The sequence below is a fragment of the Phytophthora infestans genome, genomic scaffold, assembly GCF_000142945.1.
Source record: "Phytophthora infestans T30-4 supercont1.4 genomic scaffold, whole genome shotgun sequence".
Lineage (NCBI taxonomy): Eukaryota > Oomycota > Peronosporomycetes > Peronosporales > Peronosporaceae > Phytophthora > Phytophthora infestans.
The window spans coordinates 1,911,648-1,931,262 of record NW_003303755.1 but is presented as its reverse complement, the minus strand read 5'-3'; the positions used below and the strand labels follow the sequence as shown (position 1 = coordinate 1,931,262).

The window sequence follows — 19,615 nt, the reverse complement described above, 5'->3', positions numbered from 1 at the left end:
AGGGACGCAGGCTAATTGCGAAGACATATCCTCGGAAACCATTGCTGTTTACGATCTCTCGTGGCTCTCATGGTGCTGGATATGAAAGCCGATGCCAAAGACGGCAATGATGACGCTGACAGCAACTTGGATGTACACCAAGACGTCGTGACGCAGTCCGACGAGGACGCAGCGATTGCAGCAAAACAATTCACCATGGCAGGCGTGGTTAGTACCAAACAGCGACGTCTCGTGGATGACACAGTGGACGCGGTCGAGTTGCCGTCGTACGGTAGCAACACCCCAAAGGAGCAGCTTTGTCTCGAGTACATTGCCGGTTTCCAGCGGCAATTCGAACGCATGTTCCCAACGCGACGACCGCTGTATCTACATCCTCCGAACGAGAAAGGGGTGCCAAAGTTCGTTTGCACGACGATCCGACCGACGTTACTACCGTATCGTGATCTGTATGACTGTCATACTTTATCTCGCTTTTTGGCGAGGGTTGTCGAGTACGAACCCTTAGCAAACCCGACGATCCCACCAGTGTGTCTACCGTCACCGTCATTCACGCTCAAGTGGAAGGCAGGAGACAGCTTTGACTTGGCTACGCTTCTGGTATCGTTCTTGATTGGTGCAGGATATGACGCTTATGTCGTGAACGGTACTGCACCCAAGTGGCTGTGTCTTCTGGATCAAAGCAAAGCGCCATTGCCAGTTTTACCAGTCGAGGAGGAGCTGATCAAGGCCCACGAACGCGAACTGGCCGCCGATTCTTCTAAGGCGGTAACAGATACTAAAACCAACGGTGACGTGAAACTGGTGAGCCGCACCACCTTCACGAGTAAATACCTTGAAAAGCAGGAGCTGGAAGAGAAAGAACGACAGGAGAAGACACGTCGAGTCTTGGATTTTGGCTATAACGACAATGAAGACGACGAAGATCCGCTAGAGGGGAAGCGTGCACATGCGTGGGTCCTCATTCGAGCAGGTAAACGGGAAGTATCGTATCACTTTTACCTCGAACCGTCGACTGGACGGAGCTACTCGCTGATAGATTCTCCCTACATGTGCATCGAGAGCGTTTGGAATCATGAAAACTACTGGGTCAACATGCAACAGCAACCTGTGCATCTTACGCTGTTCGATTTGTCCAATCCAACCGACTGGGAGTACGTTTTCCTGTCTGCTGCAGAGCGGAAATCAGCGAAAGAGGCTGATCAAGGTGCAAAGGGGGGTGGCGATCTATCCAACGATCTAAAGATGTTGAGTACCGAAGGTGACGATCATCATGGACAGGACGCTGCTGACGACGATTTAATTCTCGATATCCCTCCGTCGTGGGTGACCAAGCTTCACATTGACCGTGCAACCTACAAGAAACGGTTCGTCAAGGACTGCCAGCATGTGACGCTCTACCATCGAGCTAAAGTCGAAGAATTTGCCGAGAACACGCACGAGCAGGGCTTGATTGCACGAGTTACGCTTTTCCGTGATGTTGGGTGTACATTGCCCGTCGAGATTCGTGAATACTTTAAAAACAGGAAGGACAGACTCGAGTCTCGACTCCGTTTTCCATTCGAAGGCAAATTCGAAGAGCGCTTCACTCCAGGGAGAATCCCTGAGGCTCTGAAATCGCGCACGGAGTGGATCGGGTACCGTCGTGAGTTTCAATTCTACACAAGTGCTCGGCCTGACGGTCTGGTAACACGTGAAGAGGAGATTCAGGATCGTGTTTTAGAGCGCTTCGACGGCCGTGACGATTTCCTCGTCTTTCGATCCGTGACACTCGCTACGGACAAGGACGAAGTGGATGCGAAGAATCCGTATATTTTACCTGGTGGCCCTGGTGGTGAAACTGCCATTAAGAAGATGAAGGAGAAATTTGCGCGAAACCCTGCGCTTGCGGCTGATGACGATCAGCGCAAGCGGGCGTACAATGTTCACGAAGGCTCTATCCGAGTCTACTTCCACTATGCAACAGGTAAGATTACAGCGGGGTCACGTGTGTATTTCAAGACCCCCAACATCCCAGTGGAAGTCGTGATGGCGGATCCAAACGCGAAAAAGCCAAAGCTTTCGGTGCTTGAAAACGAGCTCAAAGCGTCTCTACAGGTACCGTAACTTTCAAACAGTAAAAAGCAGATTTATGTGAACATTTTTTTTCTCATGTTGTTTGTTGCATCAGATGGAGAAAGATTGTTACAGCGCAGTTCGCCACTCTGATATCGAGACACAAGATATTCTAAAAATCCGAAAGCGAGAGGAAATGGCAATTGCATTGGAAACGAGTTTCTTCGACGGTAATGACGACGAGACACAAGCCAAAGACAAAGAAGACACCAAGGAGCTGGACAAAAACGTACGTCACCTGGATACGGTCAGGATTAAATCGATAACCTTTCCTTTTGACCGACTTTTTACAGGCAAAGAACGAGGTGGACTATCTCAGTCCGTTCCTGCAAAGTGTCCATTCAACAGGAGGAAATCTATCCAAAGAAGACGCCCAAACTGTGCGGGATCTGTGTCTGCGGAACCTGAAAGAGCGTCTACTGGAGCGTGCCAACATTATCCAAGGACGGCTGGACAAGGAGAATGCGCTATTGGCCAAGCGCCAAGCTGCATTCCAGCGTAGCCAACGAGAACACGACCAGGGAACGGACGACGAGTTCGAGCGCTTCTGCAGCGAGACCATGTTCCGCATCCAGATACTGGAGCAGCGACTAGCTAGTCATGAGGAGACGGCTCTGCACAAATACGCCGAGATGGACAAGCGTCTGCACAGCGATCTGCGTCTGCGTGTGCTGCATCGATAGACGAGAGTGTTGGAGTAGTTCTGTGTCGATTTATTCGCGTTACACGAGGAAGAAGAGAGGCGGGGACGTCAATACACTATCAAAGAGACCTAAACAGCCATCCCACGCTCCTTTTGTGAACGCTTAGATCGACTCCCAACGGGCGGGAAAACAGCAGACACTTAGTAGTCCTCGTCTCCGCCGAACATGTCCATGCCGCCGCCCATGTCGACTTCCTCCTCCTCTTCAACGGCCTTCTCTTCCGTCTTGGCGGGGGCAGCACCGCCAGCGGCAGCGCCAGCAGCGGGTGCAGCACCTATAGCAGAAACAACATTGTCAGTGTTTACTGCATTTTAAAAAAAAGTGACAATTGAAGAGTGATGGTCGTACCAGCCGAGGGGCCAGCGAGGAACTTCTCGACGTCGAGGCCGCGGTTGAGCAGGTCAGCGAAGAGAGGGGCCACGTAGGCGGCGACATCGTTGCCCGAGGCCTCGAAGGTCTTGGTCAGAGCATCGGCAGTGACCTCAACACCGGCGTCGTAAAGCGCCAGAACGGCCAGAGAGGCAGCGAACTCGTCGCGCTGGGTCTTGCTAAGGTCGGCGAAGGACATGGTTGCGTCAGGAAAGATAGAACTGAATCGGTTTAAGCTCGGCAAGCGGAAGTCAGTCTGCCAACAGCTTTGGCGGCAATTTGGTCGCAAATGACTGGTCCTCCTAGGACGGCCGATTATCAGCCAGTCAGAAGCCTGTAAGCAAAGTGTGGCACAATATGTACAGAACCTGAAATAGATCCTTTGGTGTTGGTGCAACACGCAAACCGTGCATATTGTCACAATAATTGTGACAACAAGCATTGCAGAGGTTTTTGCCAGATTGTGCCTGTTGCAGCCGCACGTGTTTCGTGGAATTTCAAGGTTATGGAAAAAAGTATTAAACGAGTGCGAAAAGCATTCGTTTCTACTGGTGCGGCAGGTGTACGACACGTGGTTGACTAGGATTCGGCACGTTTGTGCGATTTTTTTTATCATTCCAATAACTGGATCACACCTGCATTGTTGCGCAGCTCCGCAAAGTGGAGTGCGTCTTCACCGAACTGATACAAGTGATTGCAAAATCAAGTAAGGCTACCAGTATTAGCAAGGGAAGAGTGACGAACACATACCGAGTTCTTGAGCGTGGCGTCGGCGCCGTGTTTGCGCAGATAATCGATGGCTTCCGATTGATTCTTCTTAGCAGCTACAATGAGCGGCGAGCATCCCTGCTCGTCCAGCGCGTTGACATCAGATCCAGCTTCCACAAGTAGCTGCACGACTTCCAGGCTCGGCAGTTCACTATAGCACGCGTGGTGGAGTGGAATGGATCCATTCTGCAGCAAGGCGGCCAAGTATCATTCAGTACACTACTAACTTATATTATCAAAGAGCACTTGTAGAGCGCACTTACAGCATTCTTTATGAAATGCTTCGCACCAGCCTGCAACAAAAAGGAGACGCATCCTGGGCTTCCTGTTCGAGCTGCGTTGTGCAAAGGCGTATTTCCAAACTCCACAAAAGCAAAATAGATAAAAAAAATCAACACTTAATCTTCTAACATGGCAAACGGAAGTTCTTACTTGGTTTTGCAAGTTCACGAGATCAATAGCGTCGTCGCCCGATTTCTCAAGAATCTTTTTCAAAACGAGTTGCATGATATTCGGATTGCCTCTGAAAGCTGCCTCGTGCAGTGGACTATTGCGATCCTGCAGGCAGCCAGCAACATATCAGTTGTTGACATTCACTTGCCTACGCATGCCGTGATACACGTATTTTACGGGGGTCTTAAGAACTTCCAGCTCCGCGTCAGCTTTTAGTAGGATCTCGACGATATCTTGGTGATCATGGGAGATAGCAGCTATGAGTGGCGTAGCTCCGTACTTCGAGAAAACACAGAAGTCTCGGTCAACGGCTCATATCAAGCAAACAAGTTTTGTTCGCTCCTCACCGACTGCGTGCACTGCCAGTTGATGTCAACTTCTGGGTCTTGAAGCAGGTTTGAGACTAACTGTAAGTCCCCGATCTCGCTCGCGCGGAAGAGATCCTCTGTTCGCTTGGAGACCGCTCGATTCGCACTCATTGTTCTTGAGTCTTTTTGAAGCTCGTGGAATATCTTTATCTATTGCATGAAGGGTCGTTGGCTTCGAGAAACCCATGGAGTTCTCATGTCAACGTCTTCCTAATTTATGTCACCCTTCTGTGATTGGGACTGACCAACGCGCATTTTGATTTCTAAAAATGCGAATTCAAGAGCTCCTGGTACTGCTGGCGACGAAGACTGCTGCAGGCGATGCAACATCCTGCGATGGTTTTTCTCAACTGCGCTTCACTCTCACTACGAACGAGGGAGGCCTGGCTGACGCATTAAGAGAATGTGTCGCGCCGCTTCTGTTCACTCCCAGCAAGTGGCTTCCAGGTGACCAATCGCGCAAATTTTGCGACCAAGAAGCGTGCAAGCGTGCCGTCCAGAAGATGGAACAGCTCCCTCCATGCACTTGGAATAGCGAAATCCCTTCAGGCAGCGACGCTAACACACTATCTATTGCGCAGCAGGTCATGCGTGACTGCGGCACGTGAGCTTCAACTTCAGCTAGACCTCTTTAGCTGAATAGAGATGGTCGTCAATTTCCTTTTAATGAAATACTTTATATTTTACAAACAACAGCTTCACTGCAAAACATCTGTCGATTATTATAATTTGTACATATAGGTTTCGCCGAGCTCATTTATTATCCATTCTCACAGGTTTTGAAAGTGACTGCCACGGGGAGGCGGGCAGTGGTGGACGAAGCAGCAGATAGATCAAGCTTCAGCACGAGAAACATGGCCGGCCGCGGACGAGAGCTCACGCTGCCCGCGTGGATGAAAAAGCAGCAGCAGGAAACGGGACCTGCGCACCCTCTTCCCCCACCGCGTGGTGCGTATCCTCCTCCCCACCACCAGCTACAGCCTCCGCGAATGCCCCCGTCCGCGCCGTCTCAGTTCGCCAATGCACCGGTATGTAGGAGCCATTCCACCATTTAACCTTCATGAAATTGTACTAACGTTGTGCATTCTCATCAGGAGGCTTCAAATGGCAGCTCCAAGTCCGCAAACCCCGCCGAAGATCTCCGCCGCAGCTCTCACCGCAGTCGTCGCAGTCGCTCGCGCTCGTCGCACCGCCGTGATCGCAGCCGCAGCAAAGAGAGACGCTCCTCACGCCATCGATCGTCTCGTGATCGTCGCAGCCGCAGTCGGGAGCGCGAGCACCGTCGCTCCCGCGACCAGTCGGAGCGTCGTTCAGCCAGACGCAGTCGCAGCCGTTCGCGCTCGTCGACGCGCATCGTTCGTCGCCGCAAGAAATCTAACTTTGACGTGCGCCCACCCGGAGTCACAGAGAAGAACGCGGCAGCCTACGCTGCCCAAGCCATTCTGCAGCAGAATATGGCTGCACTGTCGGGCTCGGTCGGCGCATCATCTTTCGGTCCGCCGCAGACGTCTACGCCTACTGGGGTGAGTCAATTTTTGTCCAACATCATTCACGAAAGCACGGCTGCCAACAGCACGGAGAGATACAACGGCTGACACGGTGTCGTTGTGTGTGCGTTGTCCGTTGTCTGTCCGTCGTGGCAGCTCTATAGTGTCCCGGAGTGGCGCTGGATGACGAGCGCGGTTCTCTCGCATGTCCTCTAACTCGTTATGTTTTTCCTGTTGTTTACCTCTTATTTAGAATGCCCCGCCCGCGTCATTGCATACGCATTCAAACCCGAACCCAGGCTACGGCTTCTCCTCGGGTTTGTCGCAGCAGACGCGTCACGCTCGTCGACTGTACGTTGGCGGCATCGGCGAGATCTCCGAGCCAGAGATCACCGCGTTCTTTAACGATGTCATTGACCGAGCGCTGGGCGAGAAGCAGGAAGGAGGCTCCGTGGTGTCCGTGTACATCAACCGCGAGCGTCACTTTGCTTTTGTTGAACTGCGCTCCATTGAGCTCACGACGGCTTGTATGAATCTGGATGGTGTGTCGTATAATGGACAGCCATTAAAGATCCGCCGTCCTAACGATTATAACCCGGCTACGGTCCCCAAGGACCTGGGACCGATCCCTCAGCTTAATTTGGCTGCTCTGGGCATTGTGTCCACCACTGTGAGTGATGGTCCGGGTAAGATCTTCATCGGCGGCCTGCCGTATCATCTCAATGAGGAACAAGTGAAGGAGCTGCTGCAAGCGTTCGGTCCGCTGCGATCGTTCCACCTTGTCAAGGAGCTTAGCTCTAATCTGTCGAAGGGCTATGGATTCTGCGAGTACATGGACATCAACGTGACGGATGCTGCGTGTATTGGACTGAACGACATGCAACTTGGTGACAAGACGCTTACTGTTCGTCGAGCGATGTCGCAGGAGAACGCCAAGGCTGTCGCTAGCGCTGCAGGTACAGTGAACACGGGCTTGGAAATGGGACTGGACCCGTCTCTTGCTGCGATGCAGGCGATGAGTATGGCAGGGATCCCGAGCGTGCCGCTCGGTACGCCTTCCCGTGTGATTGTCCTGCTCAACATGGTGACACCAGAGGAGCTTGAGGATGAGGAAGAGTATGCTGACATTTTAGACGACATCAAGGGCGAGTGTGAGCGCTTCGGAGCCGTTCCGTCATTGTTGCTACCGCGCCCGCGTGACGGGGTCCTCAGTGCTGTCGGTAAGGTCTTCGTTGAGTTTGCCGATGTGCAATCGGCCCAAGCTGCGGCCACGGAGCTTCATGGTCGAGGCTTCTCGAACAGAACTGTGGCTGTCGAATTCATGGACGAGGGCAAATATGCGCGTCGGGAGATTTCTTAGTCGTGTATGTTGAAGGTGGTCCTAGTAAGGTTTTCTTCCTTTGTTGCATGTGAAGCGATGCGAAGGGTAAATACGTGGGAAACCCTTGTTACCATGGCCAACGTGGCGAAATCGGCATTTACAGAGACGTACGTACGTGCTGCATGTACGTGCTTTTCACTGGGACCTCTTGCATATTACTTCGATAATAAATGCGTGTGGCTTCTTTTACTTTCCGTGTCATTTAGAGCAGCAACAAACACACATACTACTTCGTCCAAGCGGCACAGTGCTTCGTCAAGCTACAAACTGCTGTGCCAATGAGTAGCCAAGCTCTACGGCCTGCAAAATTCGAGTTGTAAAATATCCATTGAAGTTGGAAGTATGTCAGTCAACGCACCTTCCGGAAATGCGCTTGTGCAGCATCTACATTACGAGCGACGCCTTTGCCATTTGCAAAAAGACAGCCCAAGTTGAAGTGGGCATGCGGGCTATTCAGGTCTGCAGCGGTGCGGTAGCATTCGGCAGCTTTTCGGAAATTCAAATCGCAGCCGTCGCCTTCTTCGTACATGAGACCTGTTCAATTTGCAACAAGTCAGAATCGCGCGTCGATGAGGGATGTGATGAAGTCGGTGGATAAACACAGTCGTACCAAGCGCGTTCAAGGCTTCTGCGTCGCCGGCGTTTGCTGCGATGGTATAGAATCGATGTGCCTTCCATTTATCCGTTTTGCTGCCTATAGCCGAGTAGTACATTGTGGCTACACGCTTTGCGGCTTTCGTGTGAGGCTACAAAGGCACAATTAGTGGACAAGTTGGAGTAGTTGGCGCAATTTTCCAAATTGCTGCTCACCGTTGTTGCAGTGGCAGCTTTCGAGTAAAAGCGAAGGGCTGCAGATTGGTCCCGAAGTAGCGACGAGGTCTCGAGCAGTTTGCCAAGTGCGTAGTAAGCCTCAGTATGTCCACCATGTCCAGCACTCAAGAGTAAGCGCAGGGCTTCGTCGTGTGCCTCCTCACGGTCTTGAAATTGAGCAGATGAAGACGATCCATTCGTTGCTGTCAGTGCTCCATTCTGTTGAGGTGTGTGGAGAAGCAGCAAGCTTGCAAGTCGCGTCATGGCAACGCTGCTACCAGCATCTGCAGCCTAAAAACGAAATCATTACCAATTTAGCACGAGCACAAAATGGCCGACATGAGCAGTGAGAGAACTTGCGCTTTGCAGAAATGCCACCCCACGCTCCATATCTTGCTTGACACCATTTCCTGTGGTGTACAGCAAGCCTAGCCTAGTCTGGGCGTTTGAATCGCTCTGGTGGGTTAAAGAAGATCACGAGTTTAGAAAATGAACCAGATACTCGATTTACATGGCCGGAACTCACCTTTGCAGCCGCGCGCTGCAAGAAGTGAACAGCTTTGGCAATATCCTGCCGAATCTGCGTCCCAATAAGAAAAAGACGGCCAAGACTTGCCTCGGCGGCAGTGTGGCCCTGGTCCGCTGCTTTCGTGTACCACGTTGCTGCTTCGCTTTCGTTTGGCTCACACCCGCCGCCTCGTCCAGTCTCGTGAAAAACACCTATCATGCAGCCCAGTGTATTGATGAGTATTGCTACGAAGAATTTCAAAGAGGGATACTTGGACACAGTTTACCTAACTCGTACTGCGCATCACGGTGGCCTTGCCCCGCCGCCTGGGTAAAGCGAACCCGAGCAAGGGAAAGAAACTCGTCCGATTGCTGTGGGTCGTTCACATGGGCCTCTTTCTCGCACTGACGTTGGGAATAACGCGCATACCACATCAGAATACGTTCAAGTTGATCATAGTACAAGAAACCATTGCTGTTTACCATCAAAAGACCCAGTTGGTAGCAGGCTTCGATGTCGCCTGCCGATGATGCAAGTTCAAGCCATTTTTCGGCGACAAGCAAGTCTTTCTCGGTTCCGTTCCCAGCAAAATGCATTTGACCCAAGCACGTCATGGCTACTGCACAATGGAGATTAGCAGCTTGCTGCGTATATGTAACACCGTCACGTTAGACTGCAAGGAAGTGTAACTTGTTGTCAAGAAGCGCCAAGAGCTTACTGTGTAGAGCTCAACAGCTTTGCGAAGATTTTTTGCCACCCCGTGTCCAAAATAGTACTGATGAGCTTCCAAGCAGATTTCATCCCCTGTTGGTGCGTGTGGTTCTGGTGGTGATACAGGTTGAGGGAGTGGCAAATGAATTCCTGACCGTCGAGCTACTGCCATCGACAGCTCCATAAAGAGTGACGTATAATATGAATTGATCTCCTGGAAGGCAAACAACACCTCACGCTTGAAAGTTCGGTTCAGCATAAATTTTGCAGTGCGAAGTCGCTCCGCGATAGCAGAAACTTGAGTCAGTGAGGCTAAAAAGTTCTGTAGGGCGACTGAGACGCCTTCGTTGTCTGCATGTTCCACAAATTCAGTCTCGTATGCTGCGAATTCATCTTGTGCTTTGCCCAACAAGCCTCGAAGCTCTCCTCCTAGCCGTACAGCAAGCAATTTGCGGGGATCGACACTGTCCAGTTGTGTCACCAGTTTCTCCAAAATTTCTCGCACGACATCTACGAAGCTGATATCCGACCTGGTGTGGTCCTCAGTCTCGATCGACAAAGAAGATTGTTTCAAATCCTGTTCAGATTTTGATTCTCGATTGCTTGTTTGCTGTCGATTCTCTTCCGATGATTGTTGCTGTTGCTGCAGTTGAGCTTCACTCGTCTGAGCTCGCTTGATGATCCCAAACATGGTTCGCTTGCTCCCAGTTGCTTCTCCCGTTGCGGCCTCGGGGCTTTTGATACTAGTTGGGGACTGTTTCTTCGACCGCGCAGCGTTGGACGCTGTCACAACATTCTTCGCTACAGCGAAAAGCAACTTTGGCTCACGTGGCTTCGAGTTCGACAGTGCTTCAGTTTTCTTGACAGCAGCATCCTCCTGCCCCGTCACAGTTTCACTAGCTGTTCCAGTCGGCGACATGGTGGTCGGTATTAAACCAGGCAACGACACGACAGCAGAGCTGTGTTCACTCGCCATCTTCAAGTAGTTCGTAACTCAAAAGTGCAGTAATTTCCAAAGTGCAATATTGCAACTCAACCACACTCCAATTTTAGACTGACCATTTTATTTTTACTCGCGATTTCGACCATCGAAGCGTTGCATCACCCGCCTGCTATTATTATACCCCACCCTTCATTTCTTAAGTTGCAAACAGTGCAACTTCGATCTCAAATACTTTTCGTGCATTTGTTTTTAAAAACTTGAATCTTCAAACCTTGAAAAAACATGGGAGGTTTACGTCTACGGCTGGTAGTCCGACGCGTATCTGCGGGACGTACGATCATCGTGTCCATTAGGTGCAGGGCGTCGGTAGCCGCGCTCCGTTGCTTCTTCCTCCCTGCGCATCGGCCGTCCGTTATCTCTAGGTCCGCGATAACCGTATCCACGGTCTTCATAGCGATCTCCTCCACGCCGGTAGTCTCCACGATTGTCCTGACGTTCACGAGATCGCGAGCGAGAGCGTCCACGGGGCGGTCCGCGTCGGAACGAGTCTTCTTGACGACGGTCCGAATCAAAGCCATGGCCTCGGCCTCGTCCGTTACCTCGGTCACGAGAGCGCGACTTGGGTCGCTCTTGCCTGGGCGGTGGCCCTCTCATGTTGCCGTTGGGGGCATTTCCGCGCTCTTGAGAACGCGACCTCGGTCGGTCTTGCCTGGGTGGTGGTCCTCTCATGTCGCCGTTGGCGCCGTTTCTGCGATCTTGAGAGCGCGACCTGGGTCGGTCTGGCCTGGGTGGCGGCCCTCTCATATCACCGTTAGGCCCATTTCCGCGATCCCGAGAGCGCGAGCGCCGCTTACCGCCTGACGGCATGCCCATGTTGTTGGGTGTCATTGGCCCGCGATTCGGCTCGGGCGCATCATCGAACTGGCCTTTGCGCGGTGGAGGGCCTTCAGTCGACGGGGGTGGACGCGAGTCGGGTGCAGGCCCAGCAGGCGGCTCGTTAAGTCCCTGCTTAGTCATCCACGCCGGCAGCGTGTTGGCACGTCCGCGTCCTCGTCCAGCCATCGTTAATTCGGAAGTGATGCCAGTTTTGTGCACTTGGCTACAGATCGTCTGGTCCATTCCTTTTTATAGTCCGACTAAATTATGATGTGTTGACTGTGAGTTGCAAAACTTGAATAAAGTTTTTGACATGTCGGGAAGTGGACGAAAGAGCGCGTACCGTAAGGGCGTCACTAAGCGCGTGCTGTACGGTGACCCAGAACCCAAGGAGAACGAGCTTATCGTGCGCGTTACCGCACTGCGAGGCAGCAACTTGTTCGAGGTGCAATTACAATGTGTACAGTGGGGTCAACGGTAATGGTGATACTAACCTTACACTGTTTAATTGGCAGGTGGAGGACGCCAATGGCGCAAAATCTGTGACGATGTTGCCGACCAAGTTCCGCAAGCTCATTTGGGTCAAGCGAGGTGACTTTTTGATTGTCGGTGAAGGTGATGGTGGTGAGACCACGACTGCAACAGGCAAGAAAGGTGCCGTGACTTCCATCGTGGAGCACATTTTGTACAAAGAGCAGATCAAAAATCTCAAACGCAAAGAACTCTGGTACGGTGCAGCATGAGAAGCAATAGTAGTCCCGGTTAAGTGTGCATTGGCGATGATGGCACTGACGTGCATATTTCTTACCGCTAGGCCTGCAACGTTTGATGACTCCCCCACGGGACCGGCGTGGACGCAGGGAGACAATGTTAACGATGATGAAGAACAGAAGGGCGGGGAAAACGACGACGTGGGTGGTGAAAACGCTCAACCGTCTGCTGGCTCCTCGTCAAAGGGACTGACGATGGCCGAGGACCGTTTTGCCATGATGCACGTGAACCGGAATCGCCGCAAGGGCCACTTTGACGAGGAGGAAGAAGAAGACAGCGACGACGAGTAAAGCATGAGCTGCTGGAATGCTTGGTTCCCAATGTTCTATAGACGTGTTCTGCCAAATTTGGCGGCTTACATATCAATCCAATTTCAATAGAGTTATTGTTAGGCTGAACAAAAACGTATTGCGCCTTCGAACGAAGGAGGAAGCTCAAGTATCATGCAGCGCAAACGCAGCAGTGTGTACAATACTGGACCTGCCGTGTCGGTACGTGGGGATCAGAGTAACAGAAGTGATAGTAATTCGCTCACCTTTACTATACTTTAAGCATTACCGTCCCTTGTTTTCGGGGAACACTGCAAGTCAAGAGAATGGTGAACCGCGCAATGGCTTCTTTGGCAAAGTATGATACTAGCACCTCAAACTATTAGTACCAAATTTGCTCATATGTGCTGCATACTTGTTCGACCACAGTTCTCCAAGAAAGACTCCTTCTCGGACCTTCGTGTTGAGATTGACCGTGAGCTGGCGTCAAGATACGGGACTCATCCAGGGTATCTTCGCAGTACATCGTCGATTATACGATCCTCAGGGATCACTAAGACGACTGCTAAAGCGAAGCCTGTAGCGACGACTGCGAACGAACCCACAGTGCTAGCACCGTCAAATACGCGGCAAATGCTTCGGTAAGCCAACACTTTTGTGGATTATTAACCTGCTTGATGATCCCAATTCGTGTCTGAAAAGCAGGCGATCCGCTTCAGCGTCTGCAGTCCGGAAGAAACTTTTTCACGCGGTGGAACACAGCGGACAGCAACGTCAAAACCACAAGTTGCAGACTCAAATTGAAGCACTACGAAACTTGACGTCCGCGCCTTTATGTAAAACCCACACGAAACCCGTAAAGGAAAATTTTGCTGCCGATGCCGATGCATCATCGACATGCCAAGGCATTGTAAGTCTTGCTCGGAAAAATTCAGGACTACAGGTACCCACACGAAAGCCGCAAAACCAGGATGAATGCATCTCTGGAGTGAGTATTGGTCCCAATCGATCAGCCAGCGCCTCCATTTTAATGGCCAACCCGGCTCAATCCGTTGCTAGCTCCAACGCACCTCATCCAACACCATCAGTTCTCGTAGGTGGATACAGATCTTCGTCCGTGCAACTCGAAGTCGAACTTGTGGAACGGTTGAACGAGATAGGACGTTCGAACGTACGTATTGGTGATCTTGAGTTTATGGTGCTTAGCTCATGCTCTCTTATAGCTACCAGAGAAAACCCTATCACGTACGCGAGCGTGCCAAAGCGTGCTCGACAACATTGTGCTACAAGATGAGGTACGCTTTACATGCAATTGTTTATATTTCAGCAATCTTTGACGTATTAAATTCCTTCTGCTGCAGCACTACGGTCGTCTTTTGTCACGAATTCGAGACGAGTTTAGCACGTATGTTGACATGACGAGCCGAAAGAGTCCTATCAAATCAACTAACGGCAAAGGAGCGAAGACTTGGTGTGCATGTGAGCAAGACATCTTTGGTACGTGGAAATATGTTCTTACGGTCGCCGTCTTCTCTGGGTCTCAAGTTTTTCCTTGTCTTGCAAGCAGAGTTCGCTCTTATAAAACAGGAAAATACTGTGATGAAGAAGCGAGTGAACAGCATGCAGCACGAACTCGGAAGCTTACAAGCTGCTCTAAGACAAGCAAAGACCGGGGGGTCTACTGGTCATAGCAATCAAAGTAGTCAAAATAGTATTCGTGAAACGTGGAGCACTGAGTGCTGGTCAGAGGATGATCAGCACCAAGAAGGTAGAGCTTCAGCAACTAATTGCTTTCGATACTGTTCAGAGATATCTAACAGAGCATTTCTATCAGACAATCTAGACGACATTCTGCTTTTTCCCGTCGAAGATGTGAATCAACACCACTCGCGACCTCAAGGAGTTCCGAAGTTAAGTTTCGACACTCTCCCTCCATACAGCGATGACGTACGAATCATTATTCTTCGATCGTGAAGTGTCTTAACCTTTTTCTGACTTGTGAATGCGTAGGACGAAGATGAAGAAGTATGTACTCAATAAAGATGAGACTATAATACCAGTTATTTCTTCGTTCATAGCTTTCGAGTCAAAGATTATCACTCTCTCGTTCGTCCAAGCATCTCTAAAAGCTCCTTCAGTAACTCGTGTTGCTGACGCTGCTGGATCAGCGACTCCCTTGTCAATGCTTGCATATGGTCTATCGCAGCACACACTCGATACATCGTGTAGAAGAACATCAGTGCGCAGACAGCGATTGCCACTTGAATTGTTGGGTGAAGTCGTGTCAGCAGTCCATTAATCGTAGTGGAAGTTGGCGCATTTGGAGAGGCCTTTGTTACGGCTGCAGACTCATCACTAGGCTTCGTGGATAAAGCATCCTGCTTGCTTTCAGACTCCGATGGCATTGCCGAAGCTTTACTGGCGGGTGGAGGAGGGCCAGCACTGCTACTCGTTGATGAATTCTCCTTGATTGTATCGTGAGCAGCGTTGAGCCATGATTTAATAGCATCCTTGGCCTCAGTGACAGTTGTGCTTTCAATCTTATGGTGACATGGCAACGATACAAAAGTCAGTCACGCACTCGGAGTATGATGAAAACATCCTTGAACCCGCTTGCCTACCTGCTTCTTCAGCCACGTGCTCTTCATCCATTGCACGCGAAGCCCCACTTGAGCCAAACACACGCCTCGTTTTTTCGTAGCACTGAAGACCCACCGATGTTCAACGCGAAAGTAATCGCAGTACGGCACATCGGAAACGCACGTCGTCGTACTCACAACAAGGCGACTATTTGGTTTGTACGCATAGCGCTGGGTTTGCGTCGTAGGAATGACACTGGGACCGACCATATACTTTTTGTTGTGGGTGTATGAGACCACCCGAGAGCCATCAAACGTGTCGGGTGAGGTCACTGCAGTGTACGAGGTAGATTTCTTCTCCCATGCAGGGAGAGAGATTTTCGTTGCGCCGGCTGCCTCAAGAACATTACGCGAGAAAGTGTCCGACTCGACCCATAACGTTGCGTAAGCAGTCGCAATGCTGCAAGCATAGCAAAGATCAGGTCAGTTAGCAAGTGCACATGCCAGTGAGATCCACAGAAGCTCCATCAATTTTCGTACCTGAATTCTACTTCTTCGTCCATCAGCATGTCGTACTCACTCAGAAGTGTATCCTTGTCTGGAACTGTGGGAGGTGTTGACACAGAATCTGAAGATGGGGAAGACGGGGATCGGCTGTCCTCTGTAGGAGTTGTATCAGTGGAGGTCGAATCAGGACTAGGAGCAACAGCAGCTAAGTCTTTGGAGCTCCTACGCCGTCTTGACTCGCCGTTAGTCACAGGCTTGTTGTCTGTGTCAAGAAACTCAGTATCGGGTTGCTTTGCTGGATCTGACATAAGCTCTTCAGTTTCCTTCTTTATGGATCGCAATTGCTGGATACTCTGATAGCATTCATCGCTGTAATTCACATGGACAGGAAGGTCATCATGCTGCAGCGCGTTTAGGTAAAAATGGATGAAATACTTACCGATAAACAAATGAAGCGAAGAACACCTTCTCTCCTTTCACTGTGAACTATAAGCCACAAGGAACACGGTATGAGCATGTGCAAGCAAGCAGATAATAGTAGGATGACTCTAACCTCAATAGCGTTTGGAACTATCAGCGCTGTGTTCTTCTTCTCCATTGCTGAAATGTCTGACAATGATGCAACCTACAATGCGACATGTCAGATCATTTTGTCCACCAATATCACATTTCACGTGGTAGATAACGTACGAATACAGTGTCAATCCACCCCGAGAAGCACATGCTGTCTCTGGTTAAATAAAGTCGTCCATGGTATGGGAAGTTGGACAGGTAAAGTGCGCACGAATAGCTTTCGACAACTTGTTCGGGTACGTCCAGCTACGACAAGCAAGAAATAACTGTTAGTAGGCAAGACACCCTTTTACAGTTGGCACCATATTTACCTTGAACTTCTTTTGGAAGTCGGAAACGCCTAGCGGCTGCGATTCGGCGTAATCTTCCTCTTGCTCCGTTCCAGATTCTTCACTTTCATCCTCTTCCGAAAGATTGCCATCTGCATTGGCGTCGTTTGTTGTCGCTGTGTTATTGTCTCGTTCGTGGATAACACTCGGACGCGGGGATTTCTTCTCGGACGAAGCATTTGTTTCGCTTCTGAGACTTGCAATAGACGCGCTGATGCTACTTGTACGGCTTCGAGAGCTGGTGTCTACATTTTCTGAGCTCAACGACGACGCACCAAGCGACGAAAGGTATTCTCGCATCGCTTCTTTTAAGCTATCGTTGCCGTGATAAGCAGGAACGATGCGCTGGATTTGTTCGTACGGCTGTTGGTTGACTCGAATGAACTCGGTCATATCTGTGCTGGGATCAATCTTCTCAAACTCTATCAGGGCTTTGTTTCCGACTGAAGTCCCACCTTGCAGCATATGCTCGATGGCTTTCGCTAGTGATTGCAGCGAGTTCTTGCCGACTTGAAGACGGTATTTCTCGTTCTTCATGCATGTTGAAATAAAAACTTCGATCTCCTGCAAAGTTTGGTCAGCGCGTTAGAAATTATCACAAGGAAAAAGTCACTATGGAGACGAACCTGAACGTAATTCTGGTACGTCTGCTTCAACGATTTGGTGTTATCGGTGACTTGCGCTTGCAATTGGCGTATTTCCTCCGCAAGCTGACGGAGCTTGGCCTCCGAGCGGCGCTCCTTTTCGTTGAACGAGCGTACATTGGCACTCAGTACCTCCAGAGCCTGCGTGATATCAATGCCGTAGGAATTCGTAGCGACGGGGGTTGCTCCTGGCAAATACGAAAAGGTCATGGCGAATTCCCGGGCTTTCGTGTCAAGCTTCTGATGAAGCTTTTTGTGAGCTGCTGCTTCATAGCACAATGACGTATGCAACTTCGAAAAGCTCTCCTGCGTTGAGACTCGAACATTCTCGTACTCACTCTTCATGGTGGCAAGGCTAAGAGACACGGGCTCGGCGAGTAGCGATCGGAATTCCTGCACAGTGACAACAATCATTAAAATAACGAAGGAGACGATGCCGGTCTTGCAGCGTACCTGGTGAACTTCTAGAAGAAGCTTAACTTGATCCTTCACCGCCATCCAGCCATTCGCCATCGATGCGCCTTCATCGGACAGGAAGCTCGTTGCGTTGGATAAAGTACCGAAGATATCTGTTGGCGTAACGTGACCACCATTTTCATGTGTTCGCAGAAGCTTGCGTAGATAATGTGAAAAGCGGGTCTCGGTCGCAATGAACTCTGTCACGACTGAGCTGATTATTCCAACCATCCGATGTCCGGTGTCTGACATCTCCTGGATATGCGTCATGCGCAGATAGGAAGGATTGGCCGATACGTCTGCTCGATCGACATCTATCTCGTCTTGGCTTCCAAGGCTTTGGAACGCCTTCTCAATATCAGCTAGAAATCGGCCACAACGTGTCAGTAAAGTTCCATTTCGTCACGTGGTGATATGTTTATCTTACCCAGTTCATCGACTTTGTTGGCGCTTGCTTTCATCCGCTCGACGAACTGTTGAGATCGCGAAAACATGGCGATGAAAGCCTTCTGCATGCGCATCAACACGTCTCGAAGATACTCGAGACGCTGTTCTTCTGTTAGTTGAAACGCATGCAAGTTTTCCTTGATTTCACGCTCGAAAATGGGACGTTGAGCGTTTGTGTACTCCACCGTCTGGACGTAGTGCTTTTCCGCGGCGATAACATCTTCAAGACTGCTATATAGCCTCGACCTCTGTCGCTCCAAGGGGTTGCGCCCAAAAGAAGACGTGGTATCCCACATCTTCGTCAGCAGTTGGCCAGCACCTGCTGCCAATTTGTCGGTCAGCTCCTTTGGCGTTAAAACTTCTTCGGACGACGACTCAGAGGATGACGAATGGACGTCTGCTAGTGTGCTGTCACTCTTTTTCATTGCTGTCGTGATCTCGATCGCTTCTTGGCATTTCCGCTCGTACTTCTCTTTCGCTTTGTCCATGGAAGAAATCATTTGCTGTTGAGCCCAGCGCACCTTTGTCCCCTCTGCAAAAAAGTTACAAGAATCATCTGCGTTAAAGTCCTTACGGCATCCAGCAAACGACAGGTAAATAATGCAAGGGCAACGCGACTAACCTGTAATGAGGCGATGCACCTGAGTTTCCTGCTGTTGTGCGAAGGCTTTTGCACCAGGCACAATAGAACTCTGCATTATCTGGGCAAATGCCCACCGCTCTTGAGTTAAATGCTCAGTGGCTTCTTGAAACATGGTCCAGCATCCCGTAAACTGCTCCGACCAGTCTTCAGCCTTTGCACTCCTGCACAAGTGCATCAACAAAGGTCAATATGTTCTATAATAGCTCAAAGCAGAACACCCTTCTTACTGTGCTAACTTGAGCAGTGACTGTGCATAGTTACTCTCCAATCCAGCTCGCTCTGTGACGAATGCTGAAACGGCCTGGCAGAGTTGCACGCCACTTTTTGCCTTCTGACAGACTTTGGGGAAGGCTCGAAAGAGGTCTGTCGAGTACGTTCCCTCAGCTTGCGCCTGATAAGGTGGCATCACGGAGCCTTCGTCACTCTTGGCTGTTGGACTGGCATTGCTATGTTCAGGAGAGGCTTCAGATGCCGTGCCCGTGCTGCTGGGGGTGCTCTGGACCATCTTATCTTCAGACGACGTCTTCACCGTGATATCCTCCGCGTCTTCTTTTAATGGAGAGCGGCCAAATGAGAGCACAAATGTATGGAAAGATTAATGGGTGAGTGGAGAGAAGGTAGACAAAAGAGATGAGTGCCAGTACGCACCCATGATAAAGAGAAGAAGTGCGCGTGTGCTCTGTTTTGCACTTTTGACACTGAAACGCTGAAGGTCGGACGAAAATGGAGACGCTTTTTCTCTACTGTAGCAGTTTCAAACGATTAGCTGATATGATTACCCTACAAACATCAAGTGAAAGTGTGAGATGGAGCCGTTAATACTTTGAACTTCATTGCGAGAAGCCTTGACGTAGTATCTTGCATCTATGCTATGGATACAAGTAGTACACGTCTATCCACGTGGAGT

General features: G+C 50.4%; 10 protein-coding genes across 10 annotated transcripts; 5 read left to right on the top strand and 5 right to left on the bottom strand.

Moving 5' to 3' along the window:
• Positions 1–50: 50 nt before the first annotated feature.
• On the top strand, positions 51–2,795 carry PITG_03487 (uncharacterized protein; the record flags this gene model as incomplete). Its single annotated transcript, XM_002906509.1, has 3 exons — positions 51–2,094; positions 2,168–2,341; positions 2,406–2,795. The coding sequence occupies 3 exons, from the start codon at positions 70–72 to the stop codon at positions 2,793–2,795; spliced, it is 2,589 nt and encodes an 862-aa protein (XP_002906555.1).
• Positions 2,796–2,802: 7 nt separating this feature from the next.
• On the bottom strand, positions 2,803–3,464 carry PITG_03486 (uncharacterized protein; the record flags this gene model as incomplete). Its single annotated transcript, XM_002906508.1, has 2 exons — positions 2,803–3,090; positions 3,165–3,464. The coding sequence occupies 2 exons, from the start codon at positions 3,382–3,384 to the stop codon at positions 2,957–2,959; spliced, it is 354 nt and encodes a 117-aa protein (XP_002906554.1).
• A 333-nt stretch (positions 3,465–3,797) lies between these two features.
• PITG_03485 (uncharacterized protein) lies at positions 3,798–4,885 on the bottom strand (the record flags this gene model as incomplete). The annotated part of the gene is made up of 6 exons (XM_002906507.1): positions 3,798–3,866; positions 3,936–4,139; positions 4,217–4,315; positions 4,386–4,511; positions 4,584–4,685; positions 4,754–4,885. The coding sequence occupies 6 exons, from the start codon at positions 4,883–4,885 to the stop codon at positions 3,798–3,800; spliced, it is 732 nt and encodes a 243-aa protein (XP_002906553.1).
• A 158-nt stretch (positions 4,886–5,043) lies between these two features.
• PITG_03484 (uncharacterized protein) lies at positions 5,044–5,441 on the top strand (the record flags this gene model as incomplete). The annotated part of the gene is made up of 1 exon (XM_002906506.1): positions 5,044–5,441. One exon carries the CDS (start codon positions 5,044–5,046, stop codon positions 5,380–5,382), a length of 339 nt encoding a protein of 112 aa, XP_002906552.1.
• Positions 5,442–5,592: 151 nt separating this feature from the next.
• PITG_03483 (splicing factor U2af large subunit, putative) lies at positions 5,593–7,831 on the top strand (the record flags this gene model as incomplete). The annotated part of the gene is made up of 3 exons (XM_002906505.1): positions 5,593–5,802; positions 5,869–6,297; positions 6,515–7,831. 3 exons carry the CDS (start codon positions 5,629–5,631, stop codon positions 7,619–7,621), a joined length of 1,710 nt encoding a protein of 569 aa, XP_002906551.1.
• Positions 7,832–7,897: 66 nt separating this feature from the next.
• Positions 7,898–10,590, bottom strand: PITG_03482 (uncharacterized protein; the record flags this gene model as incomplete). Its single annotated transcript, XM_002906504.1, has 7 exons — positions 7,898–7,942; positions 8,001–8,176; positions 8,253–8,388; positions 8,453–8,743; positions 8,979–9,172; positions 9,247–9,579; positions 9,909–10,590. 7 exons carry the CDS (start codon positions 10,588–10,590, stop codon positions 7,898–7,900), a joined length of 1,857 nt encoding a protein of 618 aa, XP_002906550.1.
• Positions 10,591–10,831: 241 nt separating this feature from the next.
• PITG_03481 (uncharacterized protein) lies at positions 10,832–11,676 on the bottom strand (the record flags this gene model as incomplete). Its single annotated transcript, XM_002906503.1, has 1 exon — positions 10,832–11,676. The coding sequence occupies one exon, from the start codon at positions 11,674–11,676 to the stop codon at positions 10,912–10,914; it is 765 nt and encodes a 254-aa protein (XP_002906549.1).
• Positions 11,677–11,803: 127 nt separating this feature from the next.
• Positions 11,804–12,551, top strand: PITG_03480 (uncharacterized protein; the record flags this gene model as incomplete). The annotated part of the gene is made up of 3 exons (XM_002906502.1): positions 11,804–11,935; positions 12,006–12,217; positions 12,305–12,551. The coding sequence occupies 3 exons, from the start codon at positions 11,804–11,806 to the stop codon at positions 12,549–12,551; spliced, it is 591 nt and encodes a 196-aa protein (XP_002906548.1).
• Positions 12,552–13,560: 1,009 nt separating this feature from the next.
• PITG_03479 (uncharacterized protein) lies at positions 13,561–14,112 on the top strand (the record flags this gene model as incomplete). The annotated part of the gene is made up of 4 exons (XM_002906501.1): positions 13,561–13,701; positions 13,754–13,825; positions 13,892–14,031; positions 14,100–14,112. 4 exons carry the CDS (start codon positions 13,561–13,563, stop codon positions 14,110–14,112), a joined length of 366 nt encoding a protein of 121 aa, XP_002906547.1.
• A 451-nt stretch (positions 14,113–14,563) lies between these two features.
• On the bottom strand, positions 14,564–19,360 carry PITG_03478 (uncharacterized protein; the record flags this gene model as incomplete). The annotated part of the gene is made up of 14 exons (XM_002906500.1): positions 14,564–15,070; positions 15,152–15,569; positions 15,650–15,770; positions 15,843–15,985; positions 16,056–16,102; positions 16,170–16,241; positions 16,307–16,435; positions 16,501–17,082; positions 17,145–17,555; positions 17,616–17,980; positions 18,046–18,597; positions 18,688–18,869; positions 18,936–19,257; positions 19,357–19,360. The coding sequence occupies 14 exons, from the start codon at positions 19,358–19,360 to the stop codon at positions 14,627–14,629; spliced, it is 3,792 nt and encodes a 1,263-aa protein (XP_002906546.1).
• Between the last annotated feature and the right edge of the window lie 255 nt (positions 19,361–19,615).